Consider the following 19,048-nt stretch of genomic DNA (forward strand, 5'->3'; position numbering starts at 1 on the left):
GGTTAAGCCATTAACCAAAATCCAAAATACGCATGTTTCAATTGGTAAGCCAAATTTTCGAGACATCTTTCAACAAGATGTGAGAAAAATGAAGCCCCGATTATCTTAAGCAATTAATACCGCAATAATTCCTCCTAAGCTTCTGTCTATCTATCATTTGCTCATTTATATACCTACTATCTCTTCCCTATTCTGCACAAGTATAATATTGTAGAATGAAAAGATGAAATATCACTTCTTAATTCCACATTTATAATAGAAATTAATTTCCATGCATATTTTTATAATAATAATAATAATAAACATAATTTCATTGTTAATTTCAACATTATTCACCCCTTTAGATCCATAGGAATGAGAAATCTCGATTTCAAAGTTGTGTCACGCATTCTTTCAAGAAAATGTGGTATATATCCATAATAGTTAAAGATTTTCGATTTATTTTACATATTATCGTTCACCTTATACCATGCATACAACCTTCAACATCCAACAACAAAAGACAACATAACAAAAAAAAAATCGAATTCTTGAAATAAAAAGGAACTAGCATATAGGAAGTGGTGCACCATTCCAACCCTCGAGGCATTTAAACAATGGATCCACAATGAGCCCCTTGCTCATTGCCGTGAACACCTTCTCGCACTCCTCCCCCGGGGATGTTACCTTTTCTCCGGTCAAGAACTGAGTCCCCAGTTCCTCTCGAATGAACTTGTACAATGGGTATGATCTACATTCAGCGATTTTGTTGGAAATCGCTGGATTTCCACTCTCAAGGGCGATTCTCGCACCCTCGACTTCTTTGGGCAGTAGGGCCTTTAGTTCATCCTCGAAAGATTCGATCTTTTGGAAGATGGACATGTTGGAATTCTTCTCATTTTCACCATTTTTCAGAGCGTGGTCGACAAGAACTTGTCTGAGTTTCTGCATCAATGGGTAGGTTGCACTGCAGGGGTCGTCGATATATGTGAAGACATACTCACGATCCACTATGCGAAGCAAGTCCTCCTCGCAAAATCTTGATGGATGGAGCTCCTCATTGGATCCTGTAGTTAGTGTTCTTTTAGCGACTTGTCTGACAATATTCTTGACAGAAAATCTCAAGTTCTCCTCCAAATGCCTCAAATCAATGGCTTGGCACAGCGCGATTAGGTATGTTGACGACATGAGTTTCAAGATATCCAATGCTTCGACCGTTTTTCGTGAAGAGATCAAACCTAAGGAGTTCACATCTTGGTTGTGTTGCTCGGCACTATGAACGTGGTTCGTGACTGGATTTGCCAAGAACTGAAGCTCAGAACAGTACGCAGCCATAGCAACTTCAGCTCCCTTGAATCCATAGTCCAAGCTCGGGTTTCTCCCACCAGAAAGGTTAGACGGAAGCCCATTGTTGCAGAAATCATTAACCAATTCCGAAAACTGAGCAAACATCAACTTCCCAATCGAGGCAATGGCCAATCTCGCGTTATCCATCGACACTCCAATGGGGGTACCTTGGAAATTGCCACCATTCAGGGACTTGTTTCTTGATACATCAATCAATGGGTTATCGTTGACCGAGTTGATTTCCCTCTCGATCATCTTGGTGGCGGAGCGAATGACCTCTATTTGAGGTCCGAGCCACTGAGGTGACGTTCTCAGAGCATATTTATCTGGCTTGGATTTCTGCAAAGGATCTGTTTCGTGCAACTTCTGAGCGGCCTTCACATAGGCACTTCCATCAAGAATGTGTTCCATCACAGCAGCTGCCTCGATTTGGCCAGGATGATGCTTCAACTTATGCGTCAAATGGTCGGTGAATTCCGGCTTCCCGTTCATAACCTCGGCGAAAATCGCAGACATAACTTCAGACAACACACCAAGAATGTTAGCCTCGTAAAGGGCGATGGAGGCCAATCCAGAACCTACAGCCGTTCCATTGACAAGCGCCAGGCCTTCCTTAGGCTGCAACTCGAAGAACCCACCATCGATTCCGGCTAGTTTGAATGCTTCCTCCGGATTCAAGGATTCGCCGTTCGGGCCAACAGCTTTGGAGTTTGGACGACCAGTCAAGAGCCCGGCAATGTAGGATAAGGGCACGAGATCACCTGAGGCAGTGATGGTGCCACGAAGCGGCAAGCACGGTGTGATGTTGGTGTTGAGGAATTTGGTGATGGCTTCCAAGATTTCGAACCGGATGCCGGAGTACCCTTGGAGAAGGGTGTTGATTCGAACTAGCATGGCTGCTCGAGTAGCTGAATGTGGCAGTGTGTGGCAAGTTTCGGTTCCGTTTCCAAAACTTCCAACATTCAAGAACCTGTTACAATACAAAGAATTTAGAAGACCATACATAAAAAAGAATTACTAACGAAAATTTGAATCCTAATCAATTATTCGAACTAAATCATAATATTACACACACATTTTTTCCTCGAATTATATAACAATAACTAGTCAAAGATTCTTTTAGAATAGTATTTTCAAAAAGATTATTAAATTAGACTTCAAACAATAATTAAATAAACATGTTTCTCAAAAAATAATTATTCGTAATGAAAAAAAAAATTATTCTAATATTTCAATTTATTTATGCATCATTTTAAAAACAAAAAAAGGTATTTGAAAAATAAAAATATATTATACATACGTAAACACTAGTAAATATATTCAACTCTTGGAGTATATCGATAATATTTTAAAAAAATCTTTTTTCCTTGGGCTATATTTGGATAAAAACCACCGAGTGATTAATAACAATTAGTTACTATGCACACACGATGCTTGTGTGTACAATCTTTTTTATTATTATCGGTAGAATAAAGTGAAATTTGACAAATTATGGAGGGACAAAATTGATATTTGAATTGTTTAAATAAAAATAAATAAAAATAAAAGTGTGTGTTGAAATTAAACAAAAAAAACAAAAATGTAATATTAATATCATATAAAGATAAAATTGGAAAAAAAGTTGGTATCCTAATTAAGTAGTTATTATCATGTTCTCACACTTAATATACTAGTAGAGACTAGTATAGATACTTCTTATAAATATACACATGAGCATGATAATATACAAGCAAAAAAGCCATGAATTTCCAGCAGTGGCCGATCCGACACTTGAAATAAGTAAACATAAAATATTATATATAATGTTGAAATAAATATTAAGAAATTTTTTAACAAAAAAGGTATGGATCAAATGATAAAATTTTAAGATAACTTGAATCTAGCCAAATTTGGAAGGTTAAGAGACATGGAAAAACGACAGCAAATAATAATAACCAGGCAATTCAAAAAATAAATGCGAAAATCAAACTGACGAAAAATATTAATCATATATACCTGATGAGTTCCTTCTGAAGATCACCGCCTTGCTTCGTCCGGCGGTGGGAGTTGGCGCCAAAACCGGTGTTGACTGCATAACTATCAGTCCCTTTGTCCATGATGTCCATCACCCAGTCACTGCTAGCCTTGACACCCTCCCTGGCCGCCTCCGCCAGCTCCACCACCACAGAATTATCCCTAGCGCCGATCGCCGCCACCTGGGCTATGGTCAGGGTCTCGCTGCCTAGCTTCACAACTGGCTTCCTGTGCTCCTCCACCATCTTCTTCACAGCATCCAAGTGGCTTCCCATCATCGACTCCGCCGCCGCACCCCAGTTCAGTGGATCCTTGGGGATGCAAAACCTGTTAGAGCGGTCGTCATTTTCATTAACGGCGGCGGCCATTATCGGAGATGATGAGAATTTAATGGAAGACGATTGGGAGAGAAGACGCCAGATAATCTCCCGCACTGGAAGTGATATTTCTTGGGTGGATTGTTTTGTGGGAGAGTACGTTAAATTTAGTTGTCAAGGCTTGTTGACTTAAATAGAGGGGATTGGTGTTGCCTCCGCCTCGGCTGCTAAATTCTTTTATTATTAGATTTTTATTATGGAAAAAAATACATATAAAAAAGGAGTAGATTTATATGAAAATAAATTGATCATTAATTTTAGAGAATCTTGATCGATTTGTTATGTTGTTACTTGTGACTTTAATTTTTAATATATAAACCGAGTTTAAGGAAAATTCATTTACATTTTTTGATCGACTTATTTCGATCTTACTTATCTATATCTATTCCAATTTGTATTTTTTTTAAAGAAAAAGCAAATTTTCTATTGTTGCTCCTAAGTAAGCGTAACGTGGATTGAGTGAAAGTGGAGGAAATAAGTCAAATAACCATAACAACTATACATATATTAGATTATATATATAAATATATATTATTTCAGTCTAAGGAAATATATGAAATTTCAATATCTTTAATTATATATATATTTTTTGTAAGCGTCGTCTTCTGCGATATTAAACGTATGGATTTTGGTAGGCGAATTTGTCATGAGAGGAAAGAGTGGGGAAGGAAAGTCATATGTGATTGTTGAGGATTGATCTGGGCCGTTGGTTTGGTATCTTTGGATGGTGCAGATTTGAGGAAGTGGGTGTGGCTTTGAAATTTGATTTTTTATATATTATTTTATTATCTCATAAAGTTTGGGATAATGTGGTGTGGTTCGTAGGAAGTGGGAATGGGATTGGGTAAACGTATGAGACTTAAATTAATTATTTAATTATTTTTTCTGCTGGTTTTTATTGTATTTCTTCGGTAGATGATGAATAGATTTTGACTTGTGTAAATTCATTTCGGGATGGGAAATGACATATTTTATTAGACATAATTAAAAAAATAAGAAAAATCTTTGCATATTGTTGGCCCAATGGGCCAATATATACATACATATTTCTCAAACATTATGGTCATAACTCAGACAAAACATTAAAATTGTTCTAGAATGTCATTATATTAATATTGAGTAACCAAATACATGAATTCAGACAAACATCACATACTTCCCCGCCATGTTACTTCTTGCAAGTTGATAGAACATTCCTCCATGGTTCATATTCCCTTCTGTGAGGAGGGGTAAAATGTTCACTCTGAGGAGCAATCCAGAGTTTCCCTGACGGCGGTTATCACCTGCTAGAGAGTTCCCATTGGTTCTTTTCGATGTCATCCACCATTTGATGGACTATTCCATCAATAGCATCAACTTGAGGAGCAGGCTCAACGGACTTGTCATCTTGTGACGGTAGTTTACCATAACCTCTGTCAGTGTTCCCTCGGTTCTTCGGCTGCATATGTCCACCGGACGTGCCAAAGTCAATAAAAATTGAAAATCTAAATTCTAAATCAAGTGATGTGAGCCTCGGTTCAATCGTCAGTTTTAATCTCTCCGGTTAGGCGTCGAAAACTAAGAAAAATAATTTGCAAAAGTGATGAAAATAAAGTTGAAAATTTCAATAATGACAATCGAATTGACTTCGTCGTTAATTGAAAGGAAATATGCATAAAACAATAAAAAAAATGAAATAAGTTGATGTAAATTTGAGGAACTAGGAAATATAAGCCGAAAATAGTGCTGACATTAAAAAAAAAAAGATTAATATAAGATATAAAATTATGCTAAAAAAGTGTCGTCGATGGATTGCTAAAATTAGAGATAATTTGAATATTTGATTGGTTATTGGATGTATGAGACTATTTTTGCCTTCATTTATTCCTTTTGATATGATAGTTTCTTTTAAATGTCATCCCACAAATTGAGCAACATGGAGCAATGTTACCTCTCCACTTCCTCCTTTTTTGTTTGACTTGATATACTATTACAACTTCTACTTCCCGACCTACATTTCAAATATTCAGATGTCTTGATTTAACTATCAAGTTCTCGAGTTGATGCACAAACCCACTCGCCCCCACTGACTGCTATACTAACACCAACATGTCTCGTTTATTGCAATTGCTTTGACCTACTCTTGTTTTCTCTTTCTCCACTAGGTTCTTCAAGATGGTTTGGCAAGTGCCCAACTCCATTAACAACCCTACTAACTAGCAAATGCTTTGACTTGGCCTTCTACTTTGTCTCTGCTAGGTTTCTCGAGCCGGTTCCTTGAGTGCATAAGGTTCTCCGATCTAGTTCCTTGACATTTTCGACCTAGATTAAAACTAGAACTGCAGAATGTTATCATTCAGATAATTAGTTGGCCTCAAAATTAATTAAGACAAAAACTTGTGTGAGACGATCTCACGGATCATATTTTGTGAAACAGATATCTTATTGAGTCATCCATGAAAAAGTATTAATTTTTATGCTAAAAGTATTACTTTTTATTGTGAATATCGGTAGGATTGACCCGTCTCACGGATAAAGATTCGTGAGACCGTCTCTCAAGAGACCTACTCATTAATTAAATGATATATATTTTTAGGCCAAACACCTATATGTTTATATTTGAATCTTTTTCAAGCATACATACACAGTGTGTGTCAGTGTATATATATATATATTTAATCAAAGGATTGAAAAATGAAAATATCTTATTTTAAAATTTATATATGACTTTTTATTTTATGGCCACGTACTGCGAAAATATACTCTTCCTTGTCAGCTTCGAACTTTGAATGCTTCCAACAAGTAACATAAATATTGCATGCTACAATCCATCGCCAGCTGGGGAAAACTATTTCGTTTGATTACGCAGATACGCCTAAATCGATATATATTTTTGGTGGTCAATCCTTGATTTTAACGATCGCCTTTTGATTCATACGACGCACGTGAGATTTGATTGATCGATGAAACAGAATCTGCCTGCATTCGATGGTCAAAGGAAATGGGATTGCTTGAACGTTTGTTGGAATTCATCGGATTCGGGATCGGAATCCCGATCGGGCTTCTCCTGGGATTCTTCATATTCAGATACTTGGAGCCCAGAAATTTAAATTTCAAGGTAATAAATTTCACGTAATTTCATCGCTTTCAGTTTTTGCAACGATTCGTATTCTGTTTCCGCTACGTCCATTCCTGCTATTGTTAAGTTTAGAAGGGAACGTGTGAAATTTTGATTGTTTTTTAAATTAAATTTATGGACATTAATTGTACAAGTTTAAAAAAGTGGCTCTCCCAATCAAAGTGCTAGTTTTCATGATTAGGCTTCCTCTCTCGAATTATTAGTCTATCATGAGTGCTTTAGTTGCGAGTAAGACGTAGCTGAGACACAATCCGGCAAGTAAGAATATCGGTTCAATGCCGATTATGTGACCTGTTTGTTCATGTTACAAGATGAATTAAGTCTTAGCACAAGAATAACGAGCGAGTGGAATTCGTTTCGTCGTGGGAGTCGGCTTTGTCAATGTTACGATCCCTCGTGACTCCACAAAAATATATTGTTGCAGCAATAATAATTTAAGAAGCGGTTTTCGTACAAGACTAGTTTTTTGGATTTACAATCTGCTCTTGGATTTGTGGCTTGAGAGTATATGGCCTTAGTTTTGTTGTCTTCGGTACATTGAGGGGCATAACAACTCTGACAAGGCATTTGCTTCTTCTGCTTAAACTTGTAGGAACCTACTACTAAATCAATACAAGTACTTGATTCAAACTCATTACTTGATCTTCTGCTAGAACTTCCTCGATGGGTGACGAGTCCCGACTTTGAACGTGTAAGCATTTGTACTAAAAAATCTATACAAATATATATTTTTTAATTTCATGTCAATATTTTGTTCTTGAAATGAGTATGATGTTACAGGTAGATTGGCTAAACAAACTTATACTCCATATGTGGCCATATATGGATAAGGTGACTCTATATGAAGTTTCTTTACTTAATTTAATCCGTAAAATATTTGTCCATTGATTCCTATATCGTGTAGGCATCTTGTAAAATCATTAAAAGCTCGGCAGAACTCACCTTTGCTGAATATATCGGAAAATTTCAAATAAAATCCATTGAATTTGATCGTCTTACACTTGGGGCGTTTCCTCCAAAAATTCATGGTAAGAGAATAATCTAAAAACGATGCCACTGCATGCGATCTAGAAATGTTTTTTAAATTTTTCGAGCTCCCTGTTTTTCAGGAGTAAAGGCTCAATATTCTAATGAGGATCAACTTGTTCTTGATCTTGCTCTTGTATGGGCTGGAAATTCAGACGTTGCTCTTGTAATAAAGCTGCTCTCGTTACGGCTAAATGTCCAGGTGAGATTTAATTTCTTTCAACTTATTGTGACATGCTTGAGGCCTTTGAATATTGGATTCTTGTAATATGAGATCATGTAATTTTGTTTAAGGTCAGCTGGTGGATCTGCAAATATCTGCTGCGACTCGGGTTATTTTGAGACCTTTCGTGCCAACATTTCCATGTTTTTCAACCGTAGCAATTTCATTGATGGAGAAGGTAAGACAATCTGTTAAATCTTTCCTATACTCTATTCTGTGCTCAAAATACTGGTCATGGGAGTGCAGCCACAGATAGACTTCGGGTTACGAGTAATGGGAGGAGATATTATGGCAATCCCGGGATTATACCAATGTGTTCAGGTGCATTTCTCCTACGTACTTGTATCTGATTATTTTGAAATTTAGCCTTTGACCATGATTTTATATCACTATAGACCCAGAAAATTAAACTAAATTGGTGATTATCGATGTATATGTAATATAGAATTAATGTGTAATGTTTGAACTTCGTTTTCCTGCAGGAAGTTGTTAGAAAACAATTAGCAAAGCTTTACCTCTGGCCCCAGACTTATGAAATAGACATCCTTGACAGTTCAGTGTAAGTTCAAATCAATAAAAACCATGGAAATAAACCATTTTTATGCCCATATTGTATGATAACTATGTTCAAAGCAAAGAAGGCCATTACAATGCATTTTTTGTCACTTATTTACAGAGGGGCTGACAGGAAACCTATTGGAATACTTCATGTTAAGATTGTGAAAGCAAACAATCTTTTGAACAAAGATTTTCTCAGTCAATCTGATCCCTATGTTAAACTTAGCCTTACCGGTGAAAGGCTTCCATCAAAGAAAACCACTGTAAAGATGAACAACTTGAACCCTGAATGGAACGAAGACTTCAAGCTCATCATCAAGGACCTTGCTTCTCAAGTTCTCCAGTTACGTTTATATGACTGGGAAAAGGTTTGTTTTTTCTTGAATAGGAGCCCAAGTATTACCACATAGCTGATTCACATAATATCACAAGAAATTGTTATTACACCACAATCCTCTCCTAAAATTTGTCTCGACTTAAATGCACGAGAAGGAACACGAGACATTGGCTCCTTTACAACAACAAAACAGAATGCTAACTGATATGTGAAAATTTATATTTGATAGCAAAATTTTTAGGTCCTGCATCCGTCTAAGCATCATTTCGTCGTCATTGTGCCATATAAACATACACAACTAAGGTCTTGCTGTCAATGTCCAACATTCCTAAATCCAAACTTAGTTGCAACTACCTTTCCCTGCCCCTTTCTGATTTACTACTAAAACTCATTGTTTTTCTCATGATCAAACAACAGGTTGGTGCACACGATTATCTTGGAATGCAGTTAGTGCCGCTAAATCTGCTCACTCCATATGAAAAAAAAGAATTCAAGCTCGATTTATTCAACAGCACAGATCCGAACGACCCACATAACAAGACACCTCGAGGCCAGATTACGGTAGAGATGAACTTTGTTCCATTCTTTGACGACAGTAAAAAGTTCAGCAAATCATTTGATAATCCGGGAACCAGAAGTTCCCCCCATGAACATGATATTGTGTCTTTTTGTGGCACGGGTTTACTTCTTGTTAGAATCATAAGTGCAGAAGATGTTGAGGGGAAGCACCGGACCAATCCTTTCGTAAAAATTATATTCAGAGGAGAACAAAGGAAAACTAAGGTAATACCATATGACACTTGTTTTGACATTATTTGTGATCCATTTTGCATGGTCTTGATTCAATTAAACTTTATGATAGCATTATGATCTATTTCTAATCTAACAGTGTATAAAGAAAACGCGAAACCCGTATTGGAATGAAGAATTTGAGTTTGTGTTGGAAGAGGCTCCTGTAAAGGACTTGATTCATATTGAAGTCATGAGCAAGAGGAGACTCCTTGGATTTTTGTCAAAAGTAAGATATATTTACATGCTAGTCCGCAACAAAATGTCTGTCTTCCCATCCTTTTTTAGCTTAGTTTTCGAAAATATGAGAAGCTTTTTGCATATTTTCAAGTATGACTCATTTGTTCTTGGAGGGAGCCGAAATCCAATATACTGAATCTTGAATGCGCTCCACCATAAAGTAATTTTTCAGAAATTTGAATTACTTATGCTTGTGTTGGATGTAGGAATCATTGGGGCATGTTGATATGAATCTTGGTGATGTGGTGTATAATGGGCATATAAATGAGAAATACCATCTTATTAATTCCAGAGATGGGATCATACATTTGGAGCTAAGCTGGAAGGTGGTATGATATTGTGACAGTTATTATAGTTATGGTTTCATAATATTGTGCATAGAAATTTGCATTCTTTGGTTGTACAAATGTATTTTGATCAAAAGGGAATCCAAATGCAAAGAAAGTGTTCGTGGTAGAAGTTTCAAATTACACCGGACGTTCATTGCCATGTCGTCCTGTGTGCGCGAGCATGGGCATTTGAGCATGAAAGTGAAATGATTATTCTTAAACCATATATCTTGTGCAGTTCCATGACAGTAAAATGCTTCTGGTTTAGCTCTAGCAGTACTTGTGTAGCTCGTATTATATCGGGCCGAGTTAAACAAGGTTATTTTTGTAAGAAGACAATTTCTTGCCACAAGATGAAAGCTACAAGTGTATCTCCACCCATATTACGACTAAGAGCAAAATTCAATCCAAATTTCCAATCTGAGTATGTTTGGAGCAGAAAGAAAAGTAAGCTCATTTCCAGTTATAGCCAAAAGTAGGAGTTGGAGTGGTGTGCGCTTTTATTTTAATACAAGCTAGGGAGTGACAACTCATGCTCGTGTTCATACTTTTTGAGACCAAATGGAATTATTAAAAAAATGAACACCGAATTCTGGTTTTGGCTAATGGGACACGTGTCGAGTCACTGTTGGGATGCCAATCTTGCATTATACTTAAATTTAATTGGCCAACTAAGTACTTAGATGTAAATAATAAATACTATTATGTGTCTGAAATAGAGAATATGCTATCTGAATATCTTTGGGTATTTTGTTACAAGCTGATAGACCAGGATTAGTTTTCAAGGGGATAGTCGTTGAATAGCCTAAACCATCGATCCACAAGTAATATCGAATTTTCCGGGTTTTATATATAATTTTAGAAAAGAATGTGGATCTCTCGTTCCTTTACCCTTTGGTCCAATATACGTGTAACATTGAGTTAGTTGCATGAATTACTTGAATAGTTGTGGACAAAATATCAGCATCCACAACAACCTCCCACCATGTGAAGGTGTATCAGCTGGTATAGATAGCACTCAACTTGAAGTAATAAGATATATATTGGTTAGGTTTGGGTTGGTTTTGATCTTGTAGTTACCTAGCTCATTTTAGGTCAAAACTCGAACTGAATTATGTTGTTCGATTCGGTTTGAACCAAAATTTATGTCGATAATAAAAATTTTAGTGATTGATAGTAAAAAAATGTATTGTAGCGAATTCGTATAAACTTTTTTGAAAAAAAACATTTATAAGGCCTTTATCGGTTTATTATTCACTCTTTTATTTCTCAATTTACAGAAAAGAGTAAAAGACCATGTAGATTTTTATTTTTTTTAAAATCTATTCCAATTCATTTTCAAGACCATATAGATGTTTTTTTTTTAAATCTATTCCAATTCATTTTCCACTCACACATTTCTTAATAATTGGACCTTTTTCCATCACGGGAAGGCAGAATTGACCTAATCAAACCAAACTGATCACACAAAAAACAAACCAGCTTAACTTTATCAAACCTGAATGCATGCATACATACAACATACACGCACACACAAAGAATTGGCACCATTCGATTTATTTGATTTGAGAATTAAATATAAAAAAAATCTTATTGAGAATCCATAATTATCCTAAAGATTGGTTAAAAATCCATTATTTAAAGGATGTTCATTCATATAAATAGTATAAAATCAATGTCACACATTCTTTTCATGAGTCACAAGTTGTACAATTATTACAAAAAAACTCTTGTGAAACGGTTTCATTGGTCAATTTTGTGAGACAAATCATCTATTTCTGTCGCACATGAAAAAACATTATTTTTTATTGTAAATATGAACATGATTGACCCGTCTCACGAATAAAGATCCGTCAAGCTGTCTCACAATTGAGGTTGATTTTCTAATAAAAGAATGATCAAACACGATATTTAAATGCAGATTTGTTTAAATATTTTAAGTTGTATCACACATTCACAACAACAGTCTCCAATGCTTCAAGTATATAATATTTTTGAATGAATATATTATATATATTGAAATAATTAATGTAAGTACTTCAACTTTATGGTATAACATGATTTAAAAAAATATATTATATATAATATATTTGTGTTTAGGGAAAAGCACGTGAGAAGAGAAGGCATATATGAAGTGGGGACAGCATGCTATAGTTCGAGTGTTCCGTGAAATAAAAATTAAAATGTTCCCTATGAATACAACAAGGCTGCTTCTTAATAACGGCCACCCATATATCACCCACACCCCCATCTTTTCTGTCACCATTCTTTTTTAATTTTTTTTCCTTTACAATTATTATTTATTTCTTGAATTTTTATTAATTTTACCAACATTCATAAAATCATCATTAATAATTCTATATTCAAATTTAATGCATAAACTTTTAAAATATAAATTTACAGTAAACTGTGTAATTATAAAAAAATAATAATAATAACAGGCGTGCGAATTAAAAATAATTAGACCCATATTACACCAATCCATGTAAAAATAGATTATTATAAAGTTCAAAATCTTTTGAAGTTTCGTAAAGTGCACAGACAAACTAGTCAATTTTGTGAGAATCCCAACACTAATTTAAAATGTGTTTTAACCAGACAAAGAATATTAACTATTTTGTACTGCAAAATTGCTGATCACTCATATTTTTCTGCTAATTCTTTTTAATGGGAGGCGTTTTGAACCATTTTCGCTGGTGAGTGTATGATATACATAGTCTTTGCGAATTTGATTTTTTCTGTATTCTCAAATTTCAGTCTTGATCATGTATATTTCATTTTTTTTTACTATTTTAATCTTTTTTCCGATGAGTATTGACGTGATATTATATACGTCAACGTTATTTTGTTGTCATGTTAATACACATTTTCATCTTATTCTTTATACTGATGAGAATGTATATGATCATATTATTCTCTTCCAGTACTAATCATTGGAATGAAATAAAACTACCGCTCCATTTTCATTCTTGTTTCATTCATACTTTATTTCATTTTCGAACAAATAGATATTAGAAATTATATATTCAATTATTATTTTAAAGACTGTTATTTTTCACATTGAAATCATTATATCTTTTTTAGGGGGAAAAAACAGACCAAAAAGTTTATTATTACTACACAATCAATCTCCAAACCAAATTGGATTACAAAATCCTCAGAGACAAAAGTCTATCGATGGGTCATTTTCATACTGCAATCAATCTCCGTGGAACTTTCTATATCTCAAATCTTAAGATAGAAAGAAAAATATGCATCAAACATGCACTTTTCATTCTTATTTTTCATTAAATGACTAAATAAAATATTTATGTAGCTATCTATGTTACATATAATATTGTTAAAAGTACAGCAAATATTTCATAAACGATATATATATAACAATTATATCGTGAAATTTTGCTACTATTTAATCAGATTTTGTAATGAGTTTATCATGAGATTTTGATATTGAATTTTTGTGTTGTAAAAATTATTGTACAAATATCGTTGTACTTATAAGATCACTCTATTAGATATTAGTATAATTTACAAAAAAATATGTATCAGATCAAAATATATACTAGCACAGACTTTATATATTTAATAATATAGCATATATATAATATACATGTTTGTTAGCTTTAAATACTGGCGAAGCTTTAAATTTTGTAATTTTTTTCCAATTTCTCCAAATACCACTTTCTATATATGAAAATGATTTTAAAAATGATTAATGTACATTTGGTTACAAAAGTATTTTTCTTGATAAAAATCATTTTTTTAATTTATAAATGTTAATGGGATAAGTGATTTTTTAAGCTTTTGGTCACAAAAATTATTTTTTAAGTGTTTTTTAAAATCGAAAAGCTCTTTAAAAACTCCAAATTTGGGTTTTTTATTAAGATATTTTTTAAGCACTAAAAATTCATCCACACACATATAAAATTATAAAAGTACTTTAAAAAAAAAACAATTTTTTTAGTCTAGTTTTTTTAATGCAAACGGGGCTCTAACTCAATGGAAGTGAGAAAAAATACTAAATGAAGTTGTCCACACGTGCCAGTCTCGCACGCGAGTGTTGTTTATCCACGTGTGAACACCCTAATCTATATATATATATATATATATTACAACACACGCGAGGGGAGGGATCGAACCCGGGGATATATATATTTTATTACAACACACGCGAGGGGAGGGATCGAACTCGGGGAGCCAGCTAATCTGACGGGGGTGAGACCACTGGGCTACAAGCCCGGTCTCACCCTAATCTATATTCTGAAAGAATAAAAGTAATAATTCCGAATATTGACAAAACTTTGCGAATTTAATATACTTTCTAAGGTCTTGAAAATTAAAATCTACCCTCATGGTTAGCTAATATGTTGAATCTTTATAAAATCGAAATATAGGTATATTTCAAATATAGGTAATTTATAAATAAGGGTATATAAAATGGAAAATATAGGTAATTTATAAATAAGGGTATTTGAATAAAAAAAATATATCCCAATCAAAAATGTTTATCAGAAATATATTTTCAGAGAATAATGGTATTATCGAGTAAATAAAGCAATTAATAAAAAAAATTTAAAAGATTATATGTCGTTCATATTAATAAGGATATAATCAAGTCGAGCCAAATTTCTGAATGGTTGAGTTCGACTCGTTTATTATCAAGTTGAACTCGAGCTTTATTTAACAAATATATTCATAGATCACGAGTTTATTTGAGATTTTATCTAACATAAACGAGTTTAATAAATTAAATTTAAAGCATTTATAAAGTTCATTAAAACTAAATTATATATTTAGATAAAATATAGTATTTTTATTAAAATTTGTAATTTTATTGTAATAAATAAATTTTATAGATTTGTCTATATTTTTCATAAATAAAGATATATATAAATATATATATATATATATATATATAATTTCAGTATTTATTTATTTACCGATGTGCCCACATAAGACCACAGTTGCCACTGGTGCAGTATGCATATTCATACGGGGAGACAATTATTAGCAGCAAGATTGATCTTTTACTCTATTATTCCACATAATAGGGGTGGATAAATAAAACTAGAATAACAAGAAGAGAGAAATTGCAGGGAAAGGAAATGGAGAGAGAAAATGAAGGGAAATCATTATCGAAATTCAAGAGGATTTGTGTGTTTTGTGGGAGTAGCCAAGGCAAGAAGACTAGCTATCAGGAATCTGCTATTGAACTAGGAAAAGTTTTGGTAATATACGTATCTTCTTCCCTTTCTTTCCCATTGAACAAAGTTGCCCTTTTTGCATTGTTCTTTTTATTTTCTTTCATTTTTTTGTATTTTCTTCATTGGGTTTGCTGTAAAAGGTTGCTTTGTTTTCAAATGGGTTGTGGAGAAGTTATTGGCCTAAAAATCTTTGAATCTAAACTTTGCAACTTTCATGGTTATTTTTTTTGGATTTGACAGGAAATGGCTTCAAGAGTTTCTTCATTCCATCTCTCTGTTTTTTTCCCTTAAAAATTCACCGTGTTTTTTCATTTGGGATTTTAAAAATTTCATTGCTTACGCCATTGATTTTTTTATCATTTTTTACTCCATACTCTCTCATGCACGTAGTGTTCCAGTCCACAAACATGTAGAATCTTCATTTTGTTACTAAAAAAGGCTCTCTCTTTCTGTCATTCCCTCAAGAATTTATTTAACAGAAATTCCACATTAGTTTCAGTTGGATTTTTAGTTTAGATTCAACTTCACATATGTCCAGTCAATTCATCCATGGCGTCCCTCAAATTTTAGCAGTGAAGTTCACCTTTTTTTCCCTCGAGTGGATAGTAAAATAACATTTGTATGCCACTCAAAAAATACTCCCGCACAGTGTGTATTACTTATAATCTTATTATAATGATAATAGTAAGATAATTTTTTCGACTTTGTTTTCTAAATTTTTTCTGGAGTTTTTTTTTGGAACTTTAATATTAATATATATGCGTGTTTTATAAGGTTTCTAGGAACATTGATTTGGTCTACGGAGGAGGTAGCATTGGCTTGATGGGGTTGGTTTCACAAGCTGTTCATAATGGTGGTAGGCATGTAATTGGGTGAGGTTCTTGTTTTTGAATTTCCAATCCTACACGCATTTAATCTTGGGCTAGAATGGTTGTAAAATAGCTAGAAATAATAATTAAAAATAGTAGGATTTTTACTTTTTTCAAGATTACTAATTTGAGATTAGCTTGTTATGTTCGGATTGTTCGGTTATTTCTTCATTAAAACTGATATTTGTCATGTTATTGTCTCCCTATGCAGGGTGATTCCCAAGACTCTCATGCCTAGAGAGGTAGGTATTGTCTGCTATGATTTTAAAAGTCTTAGGTCTTTTCTTATATTAAAACTAGATATCCCACAAAAGATTTTACTAATCCTTTCGACATTTTTCTTATGATGGCTCTAGCAGCAGTAGATTCTTGGATTGCTCGCTTATTCATTCCCAAATCTTATTATTATTTTTCAAATCTTTTTACTGATTTTGTGTATTTTTCTCCTATTTGAAAAAAATGCGATCAATCTGATGTTCTCCTTGATTCTGACATGGCAAAATGAAAATCCTTGTGTCTTGTTTGGTCCTTTACAACCTTATCCACAGTATAGTACTTAGGTGGCTGGTGTTTTTCACAACATTTTATGCATTTTTGGACTCAAGTGTTCTCCAAGATTTTTCCTTTTTCTGTTTCACCCCCACCCCTTATTCGCTCTGCTGTGTTCTTGTACTCTTCTATATTGGACTTTTATGTGATTTTAAAAGTTTTTCAAGTGTATGTATATGTTTTTATCTGGTAGTAAATCTACCACTTGCTCTGGTGTTGCTGACTTTCAAGATTCTTGGACTAGTCCATTCTTTATTGCAAAAGTGCACAGCAACCAACTGTAATTAAACTTTCTTGGGTTTTGGAACACTTTGGGTTAATGAGATTGAGCAAATTTTTTGTAGTTAACCGGTGTAACAGTCGGGGAAGTGAAGGCAGTAGCTGATATGCACCAGAGGAAAGCTGAGATGGCTAGGCATTCAGATGCTTTTATTGCCTTACCAGGTTGGTATTATGCCCAAATGAGCGGACCTAGGACGAGGGTAGATTTAAGGGATTTAGGTGGTGAAACTCGTGGTTTTAGAAAATTTACACGTAAAATTTTAAAATTGTTTCGTCTTAAGAAAGAAAAAAAGTTACATGTGACTTTGGGGCGGTAATTACACCGAAAATTTGAAAGTCGAAATAAACACGATAATTTAGTCAAAATGGGGGTGACTTAAACATTTTTTTAAGAAACTTGCACTATAAAGTTGAAGCTAGGAGTCGTCCCTACTAGTTTCCTCCGATGGGTCCGGTCCTGGTTTGCTTTGAAGATTGACTTGACAGAACCCATGCTCACCTCTTCCAAGAATGATCATCCTTTCATTGTATTGAGTCTGTTGAATGGTTTGATTACATTCCAAGACCACAAATTCAGTCAAACAATCAGAGAGTACAAAAGCATCTTGATTTATTCTATCATGTTACCTTGAGAGAAATCATTGCTGAAATGCTTTACTATATGATTATGTCTCCCACTACCTGTATGGGTTCATGTTTCTCTACATCTTTAAGCGTCAACATGACATTTCTTGTACACAAATCGAGCAAAGTTCGAGACTTGATTCTGGGTAACCCAAAATATGCAGGTGGTTATGGAACTTTGGAGGAATTACTCGAAGTGATAACTTGGGCTCAACTTGGAATTCATGATAAGCCGGTATTTCAAGAAAAAAACTAAGAAACTTATTGATCTAAATGTAGAGAAGGGGATCGTATCTTAAGATAGCATGATCAATACGCAGGTTGGATTGCTGAATGTGGATGGATATTATAATTCCCTACTGTCTTTTATTGACAAAGCTGTAGAGGAAGGCTTCATTTGTCCAAATGCTCGTCACATTATCGTATCTGCAGCAACGTCGAGGGAACTTGTCAAGAAACTGGAGGTAAAATATGCCATTTGAGTACAATCTCCAAGCAAAGAACCTCAACATACACTAAAAGGTTAACTGTTTCAAACCAAAAGTTGAGGCCCCTAATTGCTCAAATCTTTGTGATGTATAGGAATATGTGCCACGCCACGAAAGGGTTGCTTCGAAATTGAGTTGGGAGATTGAGCAGCTCGGTTACTGCCAGAAATACGGTATATCTAGGTGAAAGGAAGTTGAATTGAATTGCAGACTAGCAGATATGGTTAGATCTTGGAATTGGCATTGGAAGAGAAAGCTAACTGGGAAAATTTCAAAATTCTTGTTGTGAGGGAGTATTTTGTATATTCTATCATTGGAATCTGATACCTTATCTTCCCTTCACAAAGAAATTAAGTTTAGTTTTATCTGCAATTTATAACTACTAAAAATGCTTTATGTAATTTAATTTCCAACAAATGGAAACATACACTATTTTGTTTGTCATGTTTAGCTTATTCACTCTCAACTCACCGGGATTCTGTATTATGTTACAATTTCAATATATGCATCTATTATCTAAGATGGCTTAGATTAAAATGATGTTAGCCGGAAACGGCGAATATTGAAGTGAAAATAAGAGATATGTGACTGCCATTAACGTTCCAGGCATTCGCGGTGCAGTCATGGAGGAAGAAGGGATCAGTGTATCCTTGTTTGTTTTCTGTACTACGTATAATACTCTAAATTCCAAGAGAC

General features: G+C 34.2%; 3 protein-coding genes across 5 annotated transcripts; 2 read left to right on the forward strand and 1 right to left on the reverse strand.

Moving 5' to 3' along the window:
* Window positions 1–292: 292 nt before the first annotated feature.
* On the reverse strand, window positions 293–3,852 carry LOC140986054 (phenylalanine ammonia-lyase-like). Its single transcript, XM_073454014.1, has 2 exons — window positions 3,322–3,852; window positions 293–2,296 (listed from the first exon to the last, which is right to left on the reverse strand). The coding sequence occupies exons 1-2, from the start codon at window positions 3,705–3,707 to the stop codon at window positions 547–549; spliced, it is 2,136 nt and encodes a 711-aa protein (XP_073310115.1). The 5' UTR covers window positions 3,708–3,852; the 3' UTR covers window positions 293–546.
* Window positions 3,853–6,457: 2,605 nt separating this feature from the next.
* On the forward strand, window positions 6,458–10,938 carry LOC140986060 (synaptotagmin-3-like). 3 transcript variants are annotated; one of them, XM_073454023.1, is made up of 12 exons: window positions 6,458–6,813; window positions 7,427–7,525; window positions 7,615–7,665; window positions 7,739–7,862; window positions 7,944–8,062; window positions 8,160–8,261; window positions 8,330–8,404; window positions 8,566–8,642; window positions 8,760–9,009; window positions 9,396–9,761; window positions 9,868–9,996; window positions 10,214–10,936. In XM_073454023.1, the coding sequence occupies exons 1-12, from the start codon at window positions 6,697–6,699 to the stop codon at window positions 10,340–10,342; spliced, it is 1,638 nt and encodes a 545-aa protein (XP_073310124.1). In that variant the 5' UTR covers window positions 6,458–6,696; the 3' UTR covers window positions 10,343–10,936. The 3 variants fall into 3 exon arrangements, with proteins under 3 accessions (XP_073310124.1, XP_073310133.1, XP_073310140.1); XM_073454032.1 differs by lacking the exon at window positions 7,615–7,665 and having other exon boundaries at window positions 10,214–10,937; XM_073454039.1 differs by lacking the exons at window positions 7,427–7,525; window positions 7,615–7,665 and having other exon boundaries at window positions 10,214–10,938.
* Window positions 10,939–15,298: 4,360 nt separating this feature from the next.
* LOC140986079 (cytokinin riboside 5'-monophosphate phosphoribohydrolase LOG1-like) lies at window positions 15,299–18,820 on the forward strand. The gene is made up of 7 exons (XM_073454066.1): window positions 15,299–15,564; window positions 16,315–16,412; window positions 16,621–16,651; window positions 17,303–17,402; window positions 18,029–18,099; window positions 18,185–18,328; window positions 18,447–18,820. Exons 1-7 carry the CDS (start codon window positions 15,442–15,444, stop codon window positions 18,537–18,539), a joined length of 660 nt encoding a protein of 219 aa, XP_073310167.1. The 5' UTR covers window positions 15,299–15,441; the 3' UTR covers window positions 18,540–18,820.
* Window positions 18,821–19,048: the final 228 nt, after the last annotated feature.

Source organism: Primulina huaijiensis, chromosome 1, assembly GCF_012295235.1.
Source record: "Primulina huaijiensis isolate GDHJ02 chromosome 1, ASM1229523v2, whole genome shotgun sequence".
Taxonomy (NCBI): domain Eukaryota; kingdom Viridiplantae; phylum Streptophyta; class Magnoliopsida; order Lamiales; family Gesneriaceae; genus Primulina; species Primulina huaijiensis.

Coding starts and splice junctions, on each gene's coding strand:
- LOC140986054 (XM_073454014.1), bottom strand. CDS start 3,707: ATGGCCGCCGCCGTTAATGAAAATGACGACCGCTCTAACAGGTTTTGC. Junction 2,297..3,321: donor CTTCAGAAGGAACTCATCAG/GTATATATGATT, acceptor GTATTGTAACAG/GTTCTTGAATGTTGGAAGTT.
- LOC140986060 (XM_073454023.1), top strand. CDS start 6,697: ATGGGATTGCTTGAACGTTTGTTGGAATTCATCGGATTCGGGATCGGA. Junction 8,643..8,759: donor GACATCCTTGACAGTTCAGT/GTAAGTTCAAAT, acceptor ACTTATTTACAG/AGGGGCTGACAGGAAACCTA. Junction 9,010..9,395: donor GTTTATATGACTGGGAAAAG/GTTTGTTTTTTC, acceptor ATCAAACAACAG/GTTGGTGCACACGATTATCT.
- LOC140986079 (XM_073454066.1), top strand. CDS start 15,442: ATGGAGAGAGAAAATGAAGGGAAATCATTATCGAAATTCAAGAGGATT. Junction 18,100..18,184: donor TTGGAATTCATGATAAGCCG/GTATTTCAAGAA, acceptor ATCAATACGCAG/GTTGGATTGCTGAATGTGGA. Junction 18,329..18,446: donor AACTTGTCAAGAAACTGGAG/GTAAAATATGCC, acceptor TGTGATGTATAG/GAATATGTGCCACGCCACGA.